Below are 22056 nucleotides of genomic sequence, written 5' to 3' on the forward strand. Positions count from 1 at the left end.
GCCACACAAGGTTACTTTTTGAGCAATGTTACAGACCAAACACACAACCTGAAAAAACAACAACTGACGCCCAAAATCGATGTGAATGTACCAAAACAACAATAATCAGGATCACCACCAGTAACATTGTTCAAAGAGTTGCCCCAAGTGCCCTCATCTTAAGGGCCATCTAAGCCTTCTAACCCTTGCCCCAGGCAAGTCTAATAATGGGGCAAATCTGTTCAAGTTTCAGTGCACTGCTCTCCACTGCAATTAATCTTTCCCACCACAGCCAACCCATGACTTCTCCAGAGCGCTGTCTGCTGCGCAGATTCCCTTTCCCAAAGCCGGGCCCACTTCTTAGGAAGGGGAATGTTTTGGGACGGAGGATGTTTTGGGAAATCAGGCAGCTTTGGCAGCGGTTATGGGTGGAATTGCAGAGGAATGTTCAAACCTCACTTGGTGAGTCATGTGTTGAGTCAGCGATGAATCAGTGAGCGTTAAGGACAGACAGAAAACCCAGAAGGGACTATGCTGGGGCACGATCAGATGGTAATGGCTGGGGCAGACTTGATGGTAAATACACTTTTGTTCTGATACTGGTTTTATTTTGATTATAGACAAAGGGCCAGTCTACTCTAGGTTTGAGAATAAACGCAGGTTGATTCTGATCTAGGTCTGACATTACAAAACCGGTGCATTGCTGATATTTCAGATGATCTTGCAGATGAGAGAGAGAGAGAGAGAAAGAAAGAAAGAAAGAAAGAAAGAAAGAAAGAAAGAGAAAGAAAGAGAAAGAGAAAGAAAGAAAGAAAGAAAGAAAGAAAGAAAGAGAAAGAAAGAAAGAAAGAAAGAAAGAAAGAAAGAAAGAAAGAAAGAAAGAAAGAGAGCTCTTACATAACACCTGTCAGAGAAGGAGACTGCCATTAGGGTCTGAGACGGACACTGCCCAGAGGAGGAAGTGAGTAAGTGACTCGTTACGAAACATGACTGCCCTTCTCACAGATGACCTTGAGTGCTGGGCCACGCCAACTGCTCCCCGACTTTCAACATCATGTTCATTTTTATCTACCTTTCTCTTTTAAGTATAAGTATATATACTCTTTTGATCCCGTGAGGGAAATTTGGTCTCTGCATTTATCCCAATCCGTGAATTAGTGAAACACACACAGCACACAGTGAGGTGAAGCACACACTAATCCCGGCGCAGTGAGCTGCCTGCAACAACAGCGGCGCTCGGGGAGCAGTGAGTGGTTAAGTGCCTTGCTCAAGGGCACTTCAGCCGTGCCTACTGGTCGGGGTTCGAACCGGCAACCCTCCGGTTACAAGTCCGAAGCGCTAACCAGTAGGCCACGGCTTTACTATCTGTCTATCCATCAATTTGCCCACCCATTTTTCTTTCTCTCTCGCTCTCTCTATGTACCTACTACATAGGTTCCTCTATTTACACAAGATAAAAACATGTCGTGGGCAGGCAAATGCATATGCAAACACACAAAACATGGACAGAGGTAGGGTTTTCCTAAGGCCAGTTTTGGCTCTCTTTCAGTGCCCTGTCCAAGGGCACATTTGAGGGCATGGATACGGTATATCCGTCTTCAACCCTCACTGCGCTTCCCTTGCCAAACACTGGCAGACGGGGGATGCCAAGCTTACCTTGTGCACACTCTTGGGGTTCTCCAGCCAGGCATAGTACATTTCCTCAACATAGTTCGAACTTGTTCCATTGAGGAAGGGCTCGGCTGCGACGGGCGCCGTGTAGCAACGGATGTGCTGGAACGTCCTTGGGGCGCCCGCCGCCGCCGGCCGCGTCTGAGAGGCGCTTTGGGCAGTCTGTGAGGCCGTGAGAGGCCGCAAGCGTGCAGCACAAGTCCTTAAGCGATGCATCGCAGTCTTTTAAGCAGCGCACGGCTCTCCTGCCTCTCCCAAACAGTGCACGTCTCGGAAAACACGAAGGAAAAAGGGTCCCAGAAACGATGACTCAGATGAAAACTTGGAGCCGATCCGTCTTCCAGTGAAGAACTCTGATGTTTGATGTTGACAATCCGACTCTGGAGAAAAGTGGCAAATGAAATCGACTGTGGTATGATTTCACAATAACTTAATCTTATCCAAGTAGGAAACACATTATACATTATTCATCTATGGTTGAGCTATCAAAAAACAACTGTATATTGCTACACAAATATAACATGAGTTTACAAACCTAAATTGGCTTGCTGCAAGGAGATAACTATCACTAACCAAGTTGTCCAACTTCTACTTGGAATATTTTAACCATCTGTTCTTGTGCTTGTTCATTCACGTTATTGCTATGGGCAGGTCGGCTGGCGGGTTGTCCAACTTATTGCCAGGGTAGCAAGTTATCATAGCGCGCAAATTAGCCTAATTTCTTATCTAGTCATATTTTTCTGATCTGGAGAGTTTAAATGGTTTTAGCCGCAATAACAGGAACACAATAAAATTAACTGAAATTATTTACAGATAAGTTAACTTGATATTAGCTAACACAGATAAGTTAAATTGACATTAGCTAACAACGTTAACTTATGTGACATTGACTAGCAATAACAACAATTTTCCCCACAGTCCCTGCTAACAACCACCCTTTCTACCCATCCCAGCGATTGCTTAAATCGTTCACGGTGATTAACTTACTCATTCCATCTTAGTGCACCCATCCCAGGTTTTATGATTTTACCACCGGCAACTTTAACCTTGTTTGCTTGATTTAACTATGAGGAGATAGGATACAAATATTGTAGCTGCTAGTTTGTATTCTAGTCTATGCATAACGTTAAGTCCCATAGTAACGCTACACTAACTGCTAGTGCTACCCTTCACAAACGTTGGCACGTAACGTTTTACCCACTTCTACCATGAAGTTGATGTACACGGAGTTCAAATTATTTCGGAAAATCTATCGCAAGAGCATGTGGACTAACGTCATTCAGGAAAGCTATTTCTGGTGCACGAGTGAAGCAGACCAACGAAGGTGCACGAGTGAAGCAGACCAACGAAGAGTTAGCTGGTTCCAAAGCTAGCCTGCTATCACTAACGTTAGCTAGGTAGCTAGCTAGAAGGTTTGGTTAGCTCACTTAATCTATCCTGGCAAAAAAGCAAAGCCCCGAATGACTTTTAACGTTGAATGGTACCTTACCTTATACGATCGTACAGTGCTAGGTGGACTTACACAGAAAATAAACCACAAAACCCCTCTTCGATTTGAAACGGCTTGCTAAGGCTTCCTTGCAGTTGCAGTAACGTTAATCGTATGCAGCATTTGACCAGGCTTGGAAGGAACACACGCTCCCTGCGTCACACTAGCGTCAGACGGCATGGTCAGCACTTGAAAAATAGGCCTACCCTATTAGGTGTGCCGCTTTGGTGCTCTCACACGAGGAACATGGCAGATTTAGAAACACATCACTAACACATTTTGTAAAATGCATATTATGAGTGTTTACTTTTTAGCAATAGAAGGCCACAGCTGGCCTCATATTATGTCGTTTATTTTTATATTCTGGGACTGCAGATCACTGCTAATTTCGGCATTAGTATCATAATATATCTTTTGATTTCCAACGCATAATACATTATGCAGGCTTACATGTTTTCTATTAAGCATCATCACACAGAGCATGCTAACCAATCCAGCAAAGCTACCATGCAGCTGTCAAGATGATGTTTTAATAAGCTACTGGTCAGTATTTTACTGGACAGTACTTTCTTTCTTTCTTACTTAGGTCAAACAGAACTACCCAAGCCTTTTATTGGCCTGACTTTGCACTAGTATTTTATTGACTGTCTATGCACAATTTCAACCAAATTTTGCTGCTCTTATTTTTTTCATTATTATATGTGCCCTCTTATTTACTTATTTACTTACTTTTTTGTTTACTTGAATGTTATGTTTGTCTGTGGACTTAAATTGGTAAAATATGTCTTGTCTTCACCGTGGGATAGTGAGAAACGTAATTTCGATCTCTTTGTATGTCTGGAACATGTGAAGAAATTGACAATAAAGCTGACTTTGACTTTGACTTTGACTTTATTTCAGCAAAACAGTCAGGAACCGTCTATAATAATAATAATAATAAAAATACATTTCTAGACACTCAAAGATGCTTGCTGATCTAATTGTCTGTCATGAGCATAGCTTGGGCTTAGTTCCCATGTCTTTTGAAACCCTAAGGAAGAGGATTTTTACCCATAAACTGCATAACAGATCCCAACCTTTTTTCTATCAGTAGAATGTTTCATCACAGAAATACACTTTTCAACTTATGCATGTTTTTTTTTTTTAAACCCATGATGTCCATCACAATATGAACACTTGTAGACATAGTCAATATAACACCTGTGTCTTCATTATTGGCAAAAATAATGGATTAAGACCTTTCTGCTGAGATTTCTACTGGGGACCCATTTTTCAGTTAGAGCAAAAGCTAAGTCTTTCCATTAGCTGTTCCTTAATTGGTGACTTGACACAAAAAAAACGTACACTCTTGATTATATCCCAAAGGCCTGTCTCGGACAGCTCAGAATGTTTTCTGAAATCAATGTCATCATTACATCTATCTGTGCTGAGTTGTGGAGCAAGATGTTTGTGGACACCTCGCTTCTGATGGACACTGACCCTATAGGAAGACTTTGTACTGTCTTGAGAAACAATTACACATGATCCCTGCTCTAATCTAATCTGAGTTATGGCTTTGTTGTCAGAGGCAGGCAGTGAGATGAGAACCTTCATTCCCACTGAGATTACTTGAAGCAGGGAGACAGACACTCCTCTGATTGTCTCCTCTGTAGGATGCTTACAATCTGCTCGAGGTTGAATAAAAAAACAGAAGTTTGTGCCTTTGTACCGTAATTTTTATTGATAACATATCGATAACATCTTAACACATTTCCTTAACTTTTAGAACACAGAGCACATTGGAAGAACAGAGCAGCAGTACCAGGAAGAGTGGAGAGAAATATAGAAGTAATAATAATAATAATAACCTTGTTGTGTAATCTTACAGGATTCACATAATCTCATTACACATCATGAGATTATATACAAAACCCCCCCTTCAAAAACGAGAAACCAACAGATCTCAAAGGCTCAGCGTCAGAGAAACCATAAGCAAAGCAACTGAAACAAATACAGGCAATAGGATTAGGGATCAAAGGACATAAAAGAAACACTACAAAGAGCCGTGGCTTGATGTTGTAAGAGCAGCGAGGTGTCACTAAAAAAGGAGGGATTCGGCACTAATGAACTCTTTCCTGTCTCTCCGTCTCTCTCTCTCTCTCACACACACACACACACACATACGCACACACTCATACATTCACAAACAAACACACACACACCTTCGTTTCATCACTGGCCTGGAACTTTACAGCATACTTTTAAGAGCGCTCTAACTCCCACAGTAGTAATACTTTGCATAACAGTGTGATCCAATTACCATTGTCATAGGGATGCACAGGCAAACACTGGCTTCTTATTGCCATAGAAGAACTATGAAACTACTACTTAATTACTTGTCTGGTGAGTATGGAAATCATCTCACTGACTCAGCAAACTTGCTGTTCTCACATCCGTTTGTGAAGATAGAGATAGATAGATAGATACTTTATTGATCCCCAAGGGGAAATTCAAGACCATGTAGGTCCACATTCATGGCATGTTGCTGCTGCAAGTGACTTTCTGCTAAGGGCCAAAGTGAGCTGGTGAACATAGATGTCTGGCGCCCTCTATGTGTTGCCATTATATTTCACGTCTCAGCAAAATAATATTGCAGCACAAAACAGGGGCTCTCAGTAAACTCTGGACTGTGTCCATGGTAAACGCTGCAGTGCTTCTGCATGATACTCAGCAGTGAATGAACCTCCGAAGCATGCAGTTCACTAGTATCATCCGCACAACTAGACACATAATTTCCCATGATGCACTCTCAAAGCCAGCATGACAAGCTTGGATTGTTCAGGCAGAATAAAAAAAAACTGCACAAATTAAGACTCCCAAGTCCTCAGTTAAAATTCATGACCATCCTACCCTGCTCAAACAACAAGAAACCCTGTACAAAAACATGCAATACAATCATTGTTACTTATGCCATGATAGTCATAATCGTCATTATAATCATCATCATCATCATCGTCAAAAATTGGTATATGCACAAAATTTAGAAAGAAGATAGAGGATCATAACTCACCAGCATTCAGTAAAAAAGAAATCAACGATATGAAATAAAAACACCAAATGTATCTTCATTTTGAATTTCATGCAAATAGATGCCACCTATGTCATCACTACATAATTGTTGTTGTACAATATACTGTATGTATGAAATCTTTAAAAGTTATTGTTATATTCATCTGTCATATTTGAGTATTGAGTATGCACTGTGTGACACAGATAGAAGAGAGAACATCACTATAGAATGTCAGCATGCTGTTTCAACCGCTGTTCCGAGGGGACAGAGGCTTGTGGGACGGATGAGGCCAGACTCTGGGCCACGCCCAGTACGGATTCCTCTGATGTCTGAAGGCAGTTCTTTATACATTTTATAAACATTCTTTCTAGGTTTTGATCTCTTAACTTGCTCTAACTTAACATAACCGGCTCTGGAGAAGTTTGAGAGTTGAAAACACTGAAAACGCAGGGTGAAACCCTCGAAACCCCTGGTCTCATACTTTCTACCAAGAAACACCCCCCACATCAAACCAATAGGGTTCAACATGACAACAGAAAAACAACAGATATCACATTGTAGAGGAGAACAATTATTATTATTTTTTTTAAATCACAAGAATGATATTAAACAGATATGCTGCCACTGAGAGAATCTGCTTCACATCTCATTATGTCATCATCTCATTATGTCATGTACATTCCATTTCTCTACACAGATCAAATCTGCATTCAACTAACAGTATAAACAAAGAGTATAGAAGTAACTTCTATATTCATTGGTATAAACTGTGCTGGTTACCAGGAAGCTCTTGCATTATGTTATTACTTATCTCTATAGCAACGCATTCTATTCACCTCCAGGCTTCATATTGCCGTTGCATTGTGGCATAGGAGCAAACAAGAACATGTGTGCCTTAATGAACACATACACACACACACAAACTGTCATGTAAACAAACATATATGGGTGCTATTTGTGTATGTGTGTGTGTGTGTGTTTCAACGTAACCATGGTAAATAGATATGCTCCACTCACAAATATCCAGTGGAAAATAATAGCTCTCTAGAAGCTGATGCTGCCATACATTTCTGTAACTAAATAATATCTGTGAGCTTATTTTATAGTCTTACCCCCTTTACCATGATTTGCAGCAGTAGCAATTCTTTTCAGCACCTCTTACAAAGAAAAAATAAATGAAGACTTTCTTGTTCACCTCAGCAGTTAAACAAACATGTAATGCCCATAGACACCACATTGGGTCTTACATAAACTTATAGGGAAAAATAAACACTCCACAAAACATCTATTTTCTATGACATACAAAAATAGGGTGAAATAATCAGAATATAAGTCAGAATGAAGAGAAATCAGAAGTGAAAAGGGGGATATCAATGATCAGGTGCCTAAGAGATGGTTCCACACCTCCTGTGTCATTTCCTGTAAAAGCCACGCATCTCCTCACTCTAGCCCACCTCACTTCCCCACCGTGGGTTGAGTCAGCACGCGTTACCTTCTCTTATTGATGCAGCTGCACTGTCAAGAGCAGCCCTACGCCTTACTAGATCAAATATCCCCTAGGTTATAAAAGCTCCTAAAACTACCATACAAAGATCCCATAAGAATTCACTAAAAATCCTAAGACTACCCAGACTAATTTAACTATAAACGCACCTTATGAGTGTGTCCAAGTGCAAGTGTATCTGGACACGGTATTAGGCATCCATTGTACACTGCACTGGGATGGTAGCTCTGCCATTTCATACAGAAGCCCCTGGAAAGCATCAAGCCTGGACTGAAAGTAATGAGTAGGACTTAGTGACAGTGTATGTGGCTCAGACACAAAGGATTCAGACGGAGTGTTTCATTTAATCTAATTATAGCTGTGGAATCCTGATGGTATTTGATGTTTAATTGTAGTCATGGCAACACCAGAACTATCATAATTTTACCGAAAGAGGTGACATGTCAGATCCTATTTTGAAGAAACCAAGATTAAACAGAAGTACCTCCTTAAGAAGCATAAGAACACACAGATGGCCACTCAGAGTTAGGGGGCGGACAACAGTGGAACCCTACATCTCTCTCCCCTCAGCCAATCCACTTCCTGTCTGAAGGCCTTTCCCACAATGCTTTCCTTCCACTCACAAGCTGCGCTGATCAGTAGTCTTAATGACTTACAGGTAAGTGTGTAAAATTGTAAGTACATTTCGTATTACTCAAGCACATAAAAAACAGCCACTGAGAATAATACTGAAAAAAAAAATCATGCATTTCAAAAAATACAAATGAAAAAACAAAACAAAAGTTTTTCTTCTGATAAAATAGATTTACCACTGGCATCAAGAATTATACTATTAAATATACAACCTCAATAGAACAACAGCATTACCAATGATGATGAAAGAAGTAGTAATAATAGTAGTAGTAATAATAATAATAATAATAATAGCAATAGTGGTAATAATAATAATATTAATAATAATATGAACTTCATTTGAAGGTTCTAATATTTCTGACCCACCCTCGTCACAGGGTGTAACACTGTTTCCAGTGAGGGGAGACATGGGAACAGAGGGTGCGGTTCTAATGCAGAACACAGGAGCTGTGAGTCTTGATCTGATATGTGTGCTGTTGTTCCTTGCAGAGGAGGCAGGGGGTGGGGGGTGAGGGTGCAGCTGAGGGTAATTGCGCTTCAGAGGAGAGTTCAGATGGCGGGACAGAGGTCAGTGAGGCTGCAGTGTGACCCCAGGCCCCCAGGGGACGATAAAGAGTGACGGTGTGCATGCGATGTGTTGCCTGGACAGGGTTGGTGCAGAGCTGGAGGCCCATGGGCCTGACCGTGGAGGAGGCTCCCCAGCCTTGCACTCGTTCTCCCCTGTCCTGCCTCCTTCAGTCCCTCTCTCCATCCCTCCATCTCCTGCCCACGACAGCACACCAGTCAGACGCACCCAATGCAGCTCCTGCTCTCCATACACACACACACACACACACACACACACACACACACACACACACACAAAGGCAGAAGGATCAGCTCTTGAAATTGTTGATGCTGGTTGGGAATGTGATGGTTGCAGCTGTTTCAACATGAGCATCATCTCACTCATAGCTACATTTGTGTGTGGATGTGTATGTTTGTGTTTGTCTGTGTGTGTGTGTGTGTGTGTGTGTGGGTGTGTGTGTGTGTATTTGAGTGTGTGCATGTCTTTGTGTGTGTGTGTGTGTGTCTGTGTTTGTGTGTGTGTCCATGTGTGTGTGTATGTGTGTCTGTGTGTGTGTGTTGTGTGTGTGTGCATGTGTATCCTTGTGTGTGTTTGTGTGTGTCTGTGTGTGCGTGCGTGTATGTGTGTCCATGTTCATGTGCGTCCGTGTGTGTGTGTGTGTGTGCGTGCGTGTATGTGTGTCCATGTTCATGTGCGTCCGTGTGTGTGTGTGTGTGTGTGTGTGTGTGTGTGTGTGTGCATACCTTCACTGCAGTGGGGCAGCCGGAGCTCCAGAACAGTGGAAGTGGACGTTCTGCCACTTGGAGTCACGGCGATGCCATACCCTGGTCTCCTCTGATTGGCTACTGCGGGGACGTCCCTGGCCGTCCACAAACTGCGTGAGGCGGATGTAGGCGATGCAGGCGGCGTCCTCTCCAATCAGGTGCACGTGCGGGTTCAGGATGGTGGTGTGGATGGGCTTACTGTTCTTAGCCAGCACTGGACACAGAGGGAGAGAGAAGAGAGGGATGGAGGAGTTGAGGAGTACGGTCAGAAAATGGAATTAGAACGTTCATGAACCTTGAGTTCCACACTATGATGTGACAATTACCCTCAGGGATTTTTCCCAGAGCCATATAAGTAAGGGATAATGGACGACACGGTGATCTGTTCACAGAAGTTAATGCACGGTCGAGGTTGTAAAACGGCCCCGACGCGAAGCGGAGGGCCGTTTAAACCTCGTAAGTGCATTAACTTCTGTGAACAGACCACCATGGAGTCCATTATCCCGCTTATTCCACTGTTGCCACTTGTGTTGTGTTCATTTCCTGTTACAATTTAAACATTTTAATCGCTAAAACTTGTCTTGTTTGTAGAACTACTTTCTTCCAACACATATCAACTAATTTCTTAACTTGCAGGACAAACTGCCGTTACTAGTTCTAAATGGATGGTTGCTACGGCCAAAGGCCAGTCATTAGTTCTATCTCTCCCGTTGTCAAGCGGGCATATCCCAAGATTCTGATGAACTTTAGCTTGGAAACATCGCTATTTTACTTACCCTGCTGTCATCCATCTAGCTAAAAGCCACCTCCATCATATGCTACAATGTTGCCATGTTCTGAACGTCTGCATTTTACAGCTTGATGGCAACGTGACAGTTCATTTAAACTTAACAACGAGTTCGGCGAATTAATATACAAGTGTGATACGGCCAAAAAAATGGATCTACTTCATAGGTGTGCAAATAACATACGGTTAATGGTCGTTCTAAATTACTTAGTACAATGGGAAATTCAACCAAGCAGTGGAATAAAGGTATCTAAAGGTATCTATCTATAAGGCTCTGATTTTTCCCAAAGAACACTTAAACTATAGATTGTTCGTGTAGAATTCTAGAAGGAGCCAGGAAAATAATTCACCCCTCAACAGGTTAAAAGAGAGGGAAAGAAGAGGGTGCAGTGGAGAGAGAAAGAGAGCTAGAAAATGACAAAAGGGAATACAGACAGCAAGAGCGAAAGGAGAGAAACACGAGGACAGAAAGACCAGTGAGAGAGGATGAAGATAGAAAGACCAGTGAGAGAGGATGAAGATAGAAAGATGATGTTCTAGACAGTGAGAGACAAAGAAATATTCTACAGTTCCCCGACAAGCTCCCCTATACTTACTATTCTTAGACAATACTGCAAAGAGACGGGGGGAGAAAGCAACGACAGAGAGAGAGAGGGATTGAGGGAAGGAAAATGAAATAGAGCACAAGGTAGAGAGAGACGAGAGGAGAAAAACGAAAAGATTGAAGGGGTGCGGAGGAAGAGAAAAGGGAAGGTGACAAAGAGGCTAGAAGACAAGTCAGTGAGACAGAGTGGGATAGATCTGAATTCTATAAATCCCCAACAAATCCCCACACATTCTGTATAAGACACATCAAAGAACATCCACTAATGTTCAACAGGTTCTGTTATATAAAGAAGAACATGCACTACTGTTCCACAGGTTCTATTATGTAAAGAACATGCACTACTGTTCCACAGGTTCTATTATGTAAAAAACATGCACTACTGTTCCACAGGTTCTGTTACGTAAAGAAGAACATGCACTACTAATTTATGGGTTCAGTTGCACTTCTACAGGGTTCTGTGAGGCCGCACATGATCGCTCACGGTTCTCAAAGTAGAATCTGTGGAAGTCCATTCCCTCCACCAGGTTCCCCAGGGCCTCTGGCTCAAAGGACGTCAGTCCCGGATCGCAGATCTTCCTGTGAACCAAACAGATAACTTATACAGACCATCAGCAGAAACTACGAACCAACTACGTACTACGAACTACGATAATTTACACAGCACATCCCAGCACAAGCTCAAGAGGGCTGGGGATTAGTTCAAACCCCAGCTAAATGCCTGTAGTATGTTGTATGAAATATCAAAGCATTTCCTCTGAATGTGTTTGCGGGAAAAAGCCTTATGTGTATGAAACAGTACTTGCATTGCAATGCAAGGATTTCACTTATTGCTTTGCTGTTGTACATATATTTGATATGAGAAGATAAATGATAGTTAGTATGTGATCATTAAACATTAACAAATTATTAATCTTGGCATGGATACAGGCTGAAAGTAAATAAAATATAGGGTTGTATAATGTAACTAAAACAGCATGGATGCATAGTAGCAGATGCATGCAGTGGATGCCCAATGATTTCATGCATGCATACTGTATAAATATATGGATTTATGTGGCTCTATAAATGTTTACAGAGTGATCTATTAGATGTCATTCTTTCTTATAGCAATAGATTCCCAGCATGCAGTGCAACTCACGCGTAGGCCTCGAAGTCTCCATTATTGACAGCTTCAATCAGCTGCTCTGTGATCTTGATGATCTCTTGTTTACGCACTGAAGGGGGAAAATGATCAAATTTATTAGAAGTTATGAGACAGCCAGGAATAACCATGCAGACCTCTAGTTCATCTCATTCATGCTGGTATCTAGTTCATCTCATACATGCTGGTCTCTAGTCCATCCCCTATAGAGTCTCATACACGCTGGTCTCTAGTTCATCTTCCATACAGTCTCACACACTCATCTAGTTTCATACAGTCCCATACACGCTGGTATCTAGTTAATCTCTCATAGTCTTATACACGCTGGTCTGTAGTTCATCTCCATTTCAGTCTCATACATGCTGGTATCTAGTTCATCTCTCATACAGTCTCATACACGCTGGTCTGAGTGTGGGCCGCATCTGGGACAGAGGTCATCCAGACTAAAAGCCTACTGCTCACACAAACTGTTGCAGACACTGAATGGAAAACACCAAGGCCATACCAGTCACTTCCCTCTACTCATCTTGCCAAAGAGAGGGTAAGCTCGGGAGTTGCAGATTTAAGCTGATGTCAGTTTCTCAAAACCAGCGAGAAGTGCGGCTCTCAAAACTGCACACATGCATGCACATTACATGGTAAGGGGATCGTATGATAGATCTGTTTGGTGATCATCACACCTCTCAAAACACACTCCGGAGATCGTATGATAGAACTGTTTGGTGACCATCTCATCTCTTAAAACACACTCTGCACACAAACTGGGGTCCAGCACAATTGTCTTTACAAGAAAAGCACACGTTCCATATGTCTCTGACAGACAGACAGACACACACACACACACACACACACACACACAGACACACTTCTGCAGTCGAGCACCCCCCTGTGTGTTTGGGCAACTTGCCGCCCCAGACAGACTTACCTTTCTGATCCTTATTCATGCTGCTCTGGCTTTCCCCTCATTTCTAGATCTTTTTCACTTCTCAAGACATCTTCCTCTCATGCTTCATACTCCTCAGAGTCCTTCATCCTGACATGGATCTGGTTTCATCTGCCCCCTATCCCTCTCTCCTCCTTTCCCTCTCTCCTTCTCTATCTCTCTCTCTCTCTCCTTCTTTCTCTCTCTCGGGGCTTGCTGAGCTCAACATGCTATTCCTGTCCCTTAGCGCTTTGGGAAAGATTTACTTCCTCCTCCCTCCTCCTCCTGTTTCTCTCTCTCTCCCTCCCTCCCTTCAGCTCTCCTCTCTCCTGCAGTGAGAGGGCTTAGCGGCATGAGGCCTGACATGTCCTCTCCTCCTCCTCCTCCTCTATCCCTCCTCGTTCACCACACACACAGCGGGTCCCCACTGAACAAGTCTCCCACAATGGTCCCCTCGCTCTGTCCTTCAGATGGGTCGCACACATGCACGCACTTGCACATGTACGCACACACACACACACACACACACACACACACAAATGCACGCACTCACGCATACAGACTCACACACACACACACACAAACATATACACACACGCATGTCAAGGCTGTAAGTGACAAGCGGGTCATGCTTCAGGTGACTCACACCCTAATTCCCTCATTTGAAGCTCAGTGCCACAGCAGCCTAGAGAGAGAGTTTATCTTGGATAGTGCGAGCACACACACACACACACACACATACTTCCTCATCATCATCACGCATGCAGAAACAACACATTTACTCTCTCTCTCTCTTTCACTCACACACACACACACACACACACACACACACACACTTATATCATTACACACACACACACACACACACACACACACTCCTGTACACACACTTGCATGTTTCTGTACTCACACTGCAGGCTCAGAGTTGAGGAGCCCGAGGGGGTGTGGGAGGGGGGCGGGGGGGCGTGAGGAGTGGAGGAGGGGGGGGCTCGCGAGGTCTCCTTGGTAACCTGGGGGGCCGGCGCACGGAACACACTGCTCACCAGGTCTGTCAGGCGGGCTGGGAGGGGAGGTGAGGGGAGGTGAGGGGGTGGAGGTGTGTGTGTGTGTGTGTGTGTGTGTGTGTGTGTGTGTGTGTGTGTGTGTGTGTGTGTGTGAAGGGAACATACAGTACAGTGGCACAGTAAGGAGAGGGGTGGGGGCATGCGTGACATCACAGAGTGATCATTAATTAGGCAACAACAGAGAAACACCAGAATAAACAACAGAATGAATGTGTCAGGGAGACAGAGACAGAGAGAGAGAGAGAGAGAGAGAGAGAGAGAGAGAGAGAGGAGTGAGAATAGACAGATGAAGAGGAAACAACAGTGAGAGTGAATGAGGAAACTTGAACAACATGCAGCGAGTTCCACCTGCAGAGAGACATGCAGTGAGACAGATACTGAGAGACATGCAGAGGACAGAGAGAGTTCTGATGATCAGCAGTGAGATCGACAGTGAAAAGAAGAGAGGATAACGAGTGGAACAGTGCTGCAGAGAAACAGATAGAGAGAGATGGAGAGAGAGATAAGAGAGAGAGAGTGACAGAGACAGACTGGAGTTGAATGACTGACTGTGTGAGTGAATGTGTGAGAGAGTACAGTGCTGGCGTGGTGTTCAGTGGTTCAGGCAACGTGAATGAGTGTGTGTGTGTGTGTGTGTGTGTGTGTGTGTGAGTTGGGGCGGCGTGCGTCCAGGCTCTGCTACTCACTCTGCGTGGCAGGCGTATGAGGGGGGGAGGCAGCCGATTGCACCCCTCCCTCGGTGTCGAGCCCCCCAGCGGGACCTGAACTCCTGCGCACCGAGCCCAAGAGGTCGGACAGCTTGGAGGCTGGAGGGGCAACAGAACGCCACCCCACAGAGACCGGGGCAACGGAACGCCATGGAGGGAGAAATTCCACAATTTAGAGGTTTTAGAGTATGGGAGGGGGGGGGGGGGGGGTCAAACCCAAGCACCTATATGCAGTGTGTGTGTGTGTGTGTGTGTGTGGGAGGGGGAGTAGGTGAGAGGCTTGGTCAATCCCCGCGCTGGACATGCTGTTTCAGTGTTTCATTACATGCTGTTTCATCTGCACCCACAAGGTGGCAGCATATAATAACCTGTAGAAAACCTTCCACACATTCTGCACTCATTGGCATTTAGGGGCCATTGGAACACCATGCTTCAGTACAGTTCACTTGTAGTCAGCTCCATACTACCATGTGCATTTGAAAGACCATGCCTGTCTTAGAAGAGACCAGGGTCTATCTCTACCAGAGCGTTTCTAATCAAGTGCATTATTTAGACAATAATATAAAATCTTATCCATCCAGTGCTGTAGCTATTTTCTGAGATTAACATTCCAGTTTAAGAGGAAACTCATGCGGGGAAAAGCTACAGCGTGCTGGGCTGGCCATGTTGGCACTAGACATCCTTCACTGTAACTCTACAAGCATCCTGAGCGATTGGTCCTGCCTGGGTGCCCAGCAGGCTCTGCTTGCATTACACCTGCTTAGCTGTGCATCACCAGGCAGGACCAATCAAGCGCAGAGTCTGTGAGCTGAAAGGGCTACTAGTTGCTTAGGTATTGTGCTCTCGTGGTCCAATGAGGTGACCAGAGACCTGTCGTGCTGGAGATTCGAGTGAGACTGGGGTGTGTGAGGTCAAGGGTCAAACTCAACTCAAGCGGACGGGTCGTCTCAGGCTCACTACCGGGGCAGAGATCCCAGAGGGCAGCAAACGCTGATCCTGGTCAGCTGCAGACATGGCTGGCACATCTGTGTCAGTCCAACGCTAGATCTGAGGTGCGTTCAAATTCCTTAAACAGACGCAAACATTCGCTGAGAACTACCTCCTCAAATTGCTTGCGAGTGTTTGCAAAAGTTCACTGCAAACTCAAGGCAAACAGAAAACTTTTTGCGAACGTTTGCGAACATTTGCCTATGTTTGCGAATTTTAATGCACCTCTGGTCTATTTATCTGCGTCAGACAAGTACCAAAACTAGTTGGATCAGGACTGACCTGAGTCAGCTGCCCTGTAGGATGCCTCCTGAGCTATGGGGGGGTGGGGGTGGGGGATTATCAGGCAGAAGGAGGGGGGCGTGCAGCACAGGGCAGGGCTATAGGGCCAAGCAGCCAAATACCACTTACAGAAGATGACAGGGGCAGGAGCTGCTGCAGGTGTAGACTGGCTGGACTCTGGGGACGGCTTTACTGAGCTGCTCTCTACTGACCTCGCTGGAGGGGTCCACAGGGCACATACACACACACACACACAGACACGCATACACACACACACACACACACACACACACACAGAGAGAGACACAGACACAGACACGCATACACAGAGACACACACACACACACAGACAGAGAGAGAAGAACATTGACCATAGCAAGAGGACAGACAGGAAGCATCGTGAACAGTGAAAAGAGAAAGGTGGGGAGGGAGACGGAGAAGACAGCTGGATACAGAGGGACGCCATCAAGAGAATGTGAGGATGCTCTGACGCTGTCGCCCGCATCCACACCATCCACAGGACTAGGCAGCCTGCTGTGTGAAAAACATTTCGACCGACAGAGCAGAAAAAAAAAACGCACCTGTGTGATGTCACTTGAGGCTACAAGCACAGCCAATAGGAGCCCAGAGGAGCTCCTCAACAGAAAGCACTTCAGCACAGGAGGCAAACGGACCTCATTAGGAAACAGCACCAGCCTGACTAACTCACACATGCCAGGACAGGTCTTACAATAGATGTGCCATCTCACACACATTCTCTCTCACACACACCCCAACCACTTTTCCCAACGAATACGTTAGATTTTGCACAGCACTCTCTACTCCAAGTTATAAATATTTCCCCTCTCTCTTCTCTTTTGCACTCTCCATCTCTCTCTCTCTCTCATATTTTCTCTCTCTCATTCTTTTCTCTGTTTCCTCACTTGGCTAAAAATAAGCCCAAGGTGCCCTTGCCTTGTTCCTCCTCCTCCTCGTCTCCTGCCGAGCCCAAAGCTGTGAATCTCAGCCAGGCGCCCTTCACTCCCTGCTTCAGTTCACATCAGCAGGTGAGGGACACCGCGGCTATCAGGAGCGAGGAGGCCACCATCTCACGCACGCACACACACACGCGCGCAAACACGCGCACACACACACATGCATGTACACACACACACGCACGCACACACACACACGCGCACACACACATGCACGCACTCACGCATACACACACACCAACGACCACATTGACTGGTACATCTGCATTTGTTTTCTCCAAAGCCACTTACTGCACAGATGGACATTATTGTGCTTGTTCCCAGGGTAGTGTACCCATGGTCTTTATTTATGTATTTATTTATTTATTATTTGTTTGTTTGTTTGTTCTTTACTTGTTAGGTGTTAGCAGTAGCACCTTGCCCACTATGCTAATTTATGTAATATACCACACAGACACACATACCGGTACAAACATCTGCCAACAATCATAGATGCTTATCTGGTTTCTCTACGCAACATGATTGACAGACTTCTGCCATTTTGAGTTCTTAGTGCTGAGCTAGCAAGTGTTTTAGCGCTAAGATACGTTGAAAACTGATGGAAAGAGGGAATTCCTAAATTGTGTTAAAAACAAAAAGAAGTAAATTGGTGAATGAGAAATCTACAATTAGGCTATATCTGCAACCCTATGTGTGGCAAAGACTGATATGACCTATAATACATACAGCCCTAGTTACTGGGGAACTCTGTAGTCTGTAGTTTTTTTTAAAAGGAGACTATTTTCAAATCATGTGTTATCTTGAGTTCAAGTAGAGAGAGACACACGTGAGAATCATCTACAACACTGGAAAAAACTTTCTTTTTTTTTGGTGATATCATCCAGCCCCCCTGAGAGCCTCTGTGCTCTGTCAGAGTGCTGAGCCCTAAATGAGGGCCACATCTACACAGAGGTCCCTGAGAGCCTCTTAGCTTGAGTTAAGTGAGGGGCCAGATTAGCAGCTGAGCCAAGTGAGGCAGCAGCCTACAGGGCACTAAAGTGTGAGGCCTATGCTGTACAGAAATCAGTCAAACTGATCTCCATGGGGCAAATCTACAGAGTCCCCCCCCCTCCCCCATGAGAGCCTCTTAGCTGAACCATGTGCTCCAGTCTGAGGCCTATGCTGTACAGAAATCAAACTGTCTCCATGGGGCAGTCTATCTATCTGAACTAGGTGAGAACCAGATGATGAGGCTGGAGGTTGCAGCCTACAGGGTGTGCTCTAGTGTGAGGACTATGCTGTAGAGAGGGCCTAAAATCAGTCAAACTGGTCTCCATGGGGCAGATCTACAGAGAGTCCCCCCCCCCCCCCATGAGAGCCTCTTAGCTAAACCACGTGCTCCAGTATGAGGCCTATGCTGTAGAGACTGGTTCTGAAATCAGTCAAACTGATCTCCATGGGGAGGGTTCATGTCCCCAGAGGTCCTCACATGGTTGCCAGGGCCTACTTACGTTTTTCTATGCTACATGGTTGAGTTTCCTCTTCGGTCTCTGAGGTACTAGCCCTGTTTTAAGTTGAATGTTAGAGGTCCTCGAAACTCCCAGAGAATATTACCCCTGTTCTACGACCTGTCTGAAGTTTGTGTGACATTACATTACATTTAGCAGACACTTCTTGACCAAAGTGACTTACATATGTCAGCTATATTACAAGGGATCACATTGTCCCCGGAGCAACTTGGGGTTAAGTGCCTTGCTCAAGGGCACCATGGTGGAAGCCGGGAATTGAACCGACAACTTTCAGGCTACTGCACGCTAGCCCTGCTCCTTAACCACTACACTACCACCGCCATCTTCATATGATGTCCTGGGACTGTTAGCCCAGCTCTATGATACACTGAGATCCCTGCGTGGTCCTTTGGACCAGTGGTCCTGTTCTATCACACCTGGGTCAGTCCCTGGGAAGAACCGACCCTGGTGGTGAGGTGCCACACCCACCTTTCACGTCCTCATCTTCAATGGTGGTGTTACTGCTGTCTGAAGACTCCTGCAGAGAAGACAGAAGAATTAAACATTGAGCTTTTGGTTTCACACACACACACACACACACACACACACACACACACACACACACACACACACACACACACACACACACACACACACACACACACACACACACACACATGTGCATGCCAAGACACTCATAAAAGACAAGTTCACATGTATGGTTCCATGTAACAGTATACATGGCAACTTTCACATGCACATTTCCATGAGAACATTTGACAACCCACACCTGTATGAAATAATTGCACATTTCCATTTGCAATTGGTTAATCTAGAGGAAAGTTGCTCTGAAAATAAAACTGGATGACTAAACAAAGTACAAACAGCACGATTGCACTACAAACTACAGTACGAAGGCTTAATAAAGTTCCTCCTGCAGTTCTGGTACAGTCCTTCAGAGGGCAGTATTAAGCCACGTGCTAAAATTACCTCATCTTGCTCAGCCTCCCCTGACACAGGCTCTCACTAATAGCTACATTAATCTCTGACATGTGCAAAGTACAGATGCTCAGCTTTTTTGCTACACACTTCTCTTTCTGTGCTTGTGACAAACCCATCTTTTTTTCTCACACACAAACACACACACACACACACAGGTTTTTCCAGAGAGCACTAGCTCAGGACAGACAAGAAGACAGACAAACGGATCAAAATGTGTCCCCACACACGTACACACATACACACAAACACACACACAAACACGCACACGAATCACACAAGAGGGGGAACCGAACAGGAATTTAATAAGATACGGCATCAACTGGCTACTAGCTACACACACACACACACACACAAACTCACTAGTTGACACACAAAAATGTAAAACACACACACACACACACCAACACACACACACAAACAAACTCACTAGTTTACAGACAAAAACATAAAACACAGATACACACTCCAATGTACACACACATGCATGCAAACACACACACACATAGATACATGTATAAACACAAAACTACACATACACACACACACACTCACACACACACTCCCTTGCTGCAAAAACATTAAAAAATAACCTAAAATAACCTGTCCTGCAAAGTAAGCTGCAAATATAAATATTCTTTTAGATGTGTTTAAGCTGACACAGGTTTTCAGCGGTTTTATAATAAAGACCATCTCATAAGCATAAGCTTTATGCATACGCTACCACGTTTCTGCACCGGCATCTAAGCGGCTTTCACAGAGCACTCATATTCATTTAGAAGATTCCAGGCTTCACTATAAGCTGCAGTACAGTAGCTCCAGTCTCATCTGCAGCACACCTGATTTACACCAGAATATGGATAAGCATATAGAGTATGCATAGGCATCACTCTTTACCACAAGTACACATAACACACACACACACACACACACACACACACACACACAAACACACACACACACACAAAGAGGAAGAGAAAGAAAAGAAAGAGAGAGACTTCTTGGGCTGGTCGCTGTCATTCTCTGGCTGCTGATGGCCGCCTTACCTACTCACAGTGCTGGCAAGGCAGGAGAACAGATAGACATACGTGCACACACACACACACACACACACACACATACACACACACACTTTCTCTCTCTGCTGATGGTAGCCTTACCTAGTCACACACCGGCAAGGCAGGGGAACAGAGCAGATAGACACACCCGCCCACACACACCCACACACACCCACACACACGTGCGCGCGCGCACCCACACACACCCGGACACTTTCTCTCTCTGCTGATGACAGCCTTACCTACTCACAGTGCCGGCAAGGCAGAGGAACAGACAGACAGAGGATGAGAAAACGAGAAAGGTGTGAACAGAGGATGACAGAGGAGAGGAGAGGAAGAGAAACATCAGAGAGTAGAATGATGAAGAAGGGAGGGGGGGAGCAAGGGGGGGGGGGGGGTGTACCTTGATCCCATCCACTGGGTTATGGATAACAGTGGTCTGAGGCTCCTAGAGAGAGAGAGAGAGAGGGAGAGAGAGCAAGAGAGGGGATGAGAGAGAGAGGCAGGGGAGAGAAGGAGAGAGAAGAGAGGGAGAGAGAGAAAAAGAGAAGAGAGAGAACGAAAGATGGGGAAAAGAGAGAGAGAGGGAGAGAGCAAGAGAGGGGATGAGAGAAAGAGGCAGGGGAGAGAAGGAGAGAGAAGAGAGGGAGAGAGAGAAAAAGAGGAGAGAGAGCGAAAGATGGGGAAAAGAGAGAGAAAGGGAGAGAGCAAGAGAGGGGATGAGAGAGGAAGAGAGAGAAGAGAGAGAACGAAAGATGGGGGAAAGAAGAGAGAAGGAGAGAAAAGAGAGGGAGAAAATAAAAGAGGAGAAAGAAGGAGCAAAATGGGGTGGGGTGAAGAATGAGGAAAAAAGGATGTTAGTGTTTGGTAGAGAGATGGAGAAAAAGACCTGTTAAATTCAGATAGCAGAAAGGAGACAGAGAGAGAGAGAGACAGTGTTTCCCAACTCCAAACAATAGAGAGGAAGAGAGAGAGACAGAGAGAGAAAGGGAGGGTGGCTAGAGAGTGTTGTGAAAGAGCTGTTGTTAGCATGTGAGGTTGAGTGGGAGAGGTCACAGTGAAGGAGGTTTCAGGCGAGAATCCCCCCCTCCCCTTCAAAAAGTTAAACCTTTTAAGATTCACGCTGCTGAGCTAATGGTCTAGAGAAAAAACACACAAAAACACACACACACACACACAAGCACACACACACAAGCACACTCACATACGCACACACGCACACACACCCTCTGGCGGCGGCTGTTGTGCCTTTGAAGTGCACTACGTTGAAGAGAGAGATGTGGCAGAGTTGATATTCGCCGTAAAAGGGCTGCTTGCACTGAGAAGCGTTTGTAACAACAAGCCTGCCTCTGATGTCGTAAGCAGAGTCAACAGACAGCAGCTC

General features: G+C 44.9%; 2 protein-coding genes across 54 annotated transcripts in view; both read right to left on the reverse strand.

Moving 5' to 3' along the window:
* The window catches only part of ogdhb (oxoglutarate dehydrogenase b), a 41292-nt gene extending 37996 nt beyond the window's left edge, over positions 1-3296 (reverse strand). For 2 of the 4 annotated variants that reach the window (XM_042058728.1, XM_042058731.1), the window contains exons 1-2: positions 3140-3296; positions 1636-2030 (exon numbers count right to left, since the gene is read on the reverse strand). In XM_042058728.1, coding sequence (XP_041914662.1) covers positions 1636-1866 — 231 coding nt within the window. In that variant the 5' untranslated portion in view covers positions 1867-2030; positions 3140-3296. Of the gene's footprint in view, positions 1-1635; positions 2031-2185; positions 2488-2637; positions 2955-3139 lie in introns of those variants that run through there. The other 2 variants (XM_042058730.1, XM_042058729.1) reach the window with 2 other exon arrangements.
* A 1540-nt stretch (positions 3297-4836) lies between these two features.
* LOC121679762 (calcium/calmodulin-dependent protein kinase type II subunit beta) overlaps positions 4837-22056 on the reverse strand; it is a 74533-nt gene continuing 57313 nt past the window's right edge. For 14 of the 50 annotated variants that reach the window (XM_042058741.1, XM_042058756.1, XM_042058751.1 and 11 more), the window contains 9 exons: positions 21076-21120; positions 19105-19153; positions 16284-16370; positions 14865-14984; positions 14025-14174; positions 12190-12265; positions 11521-11627; positions 9637-9871; positions 4837-9130 (listed from right to left, as the gene is read on the reverse strand). In XM_042058741.1, the coding sequence (XP_041914675.1) occupies positions 9639-9871; positions 11521-11627; positions 12190-12265; positions 14025-14174; positions 14865-14984; positions 16284-16370; positions 19105-19153; positions 21076-21120 (867 nt within the window). In that variant the 3' untranslated portion in view covers positions 4837-9130; positions 9637-9638. The remainder of the gene's footprint in view (positions 9131-9636; positions 9872-11520; positions 11628-12189; positions 12266-14024; positions 14175-14864; positions 14985-16283; positions 16371-19104; positions 19154-21075; positions 21121-22056) is intronic. The other 36 variants (XM_042058759.1, XM_042058755.1, XM_042058757.1 and 33 more) reach the window with 8 other exon arrangements.

The sequence above is a fragment of the Alosa sapidissima genome, chromosome 13, assembly GCF_018492685.1.
Source record: "Alosa sapidissima isolate fAloSap1 chromosome 13, fAloSap1.pri, whole genome shotgun sequence".
NCBI lineage: Eukaryota > Metazoa > Chordata > Actinopteri > Clupeiformes > Clupeidae > Alosa > Alosa sapidissima.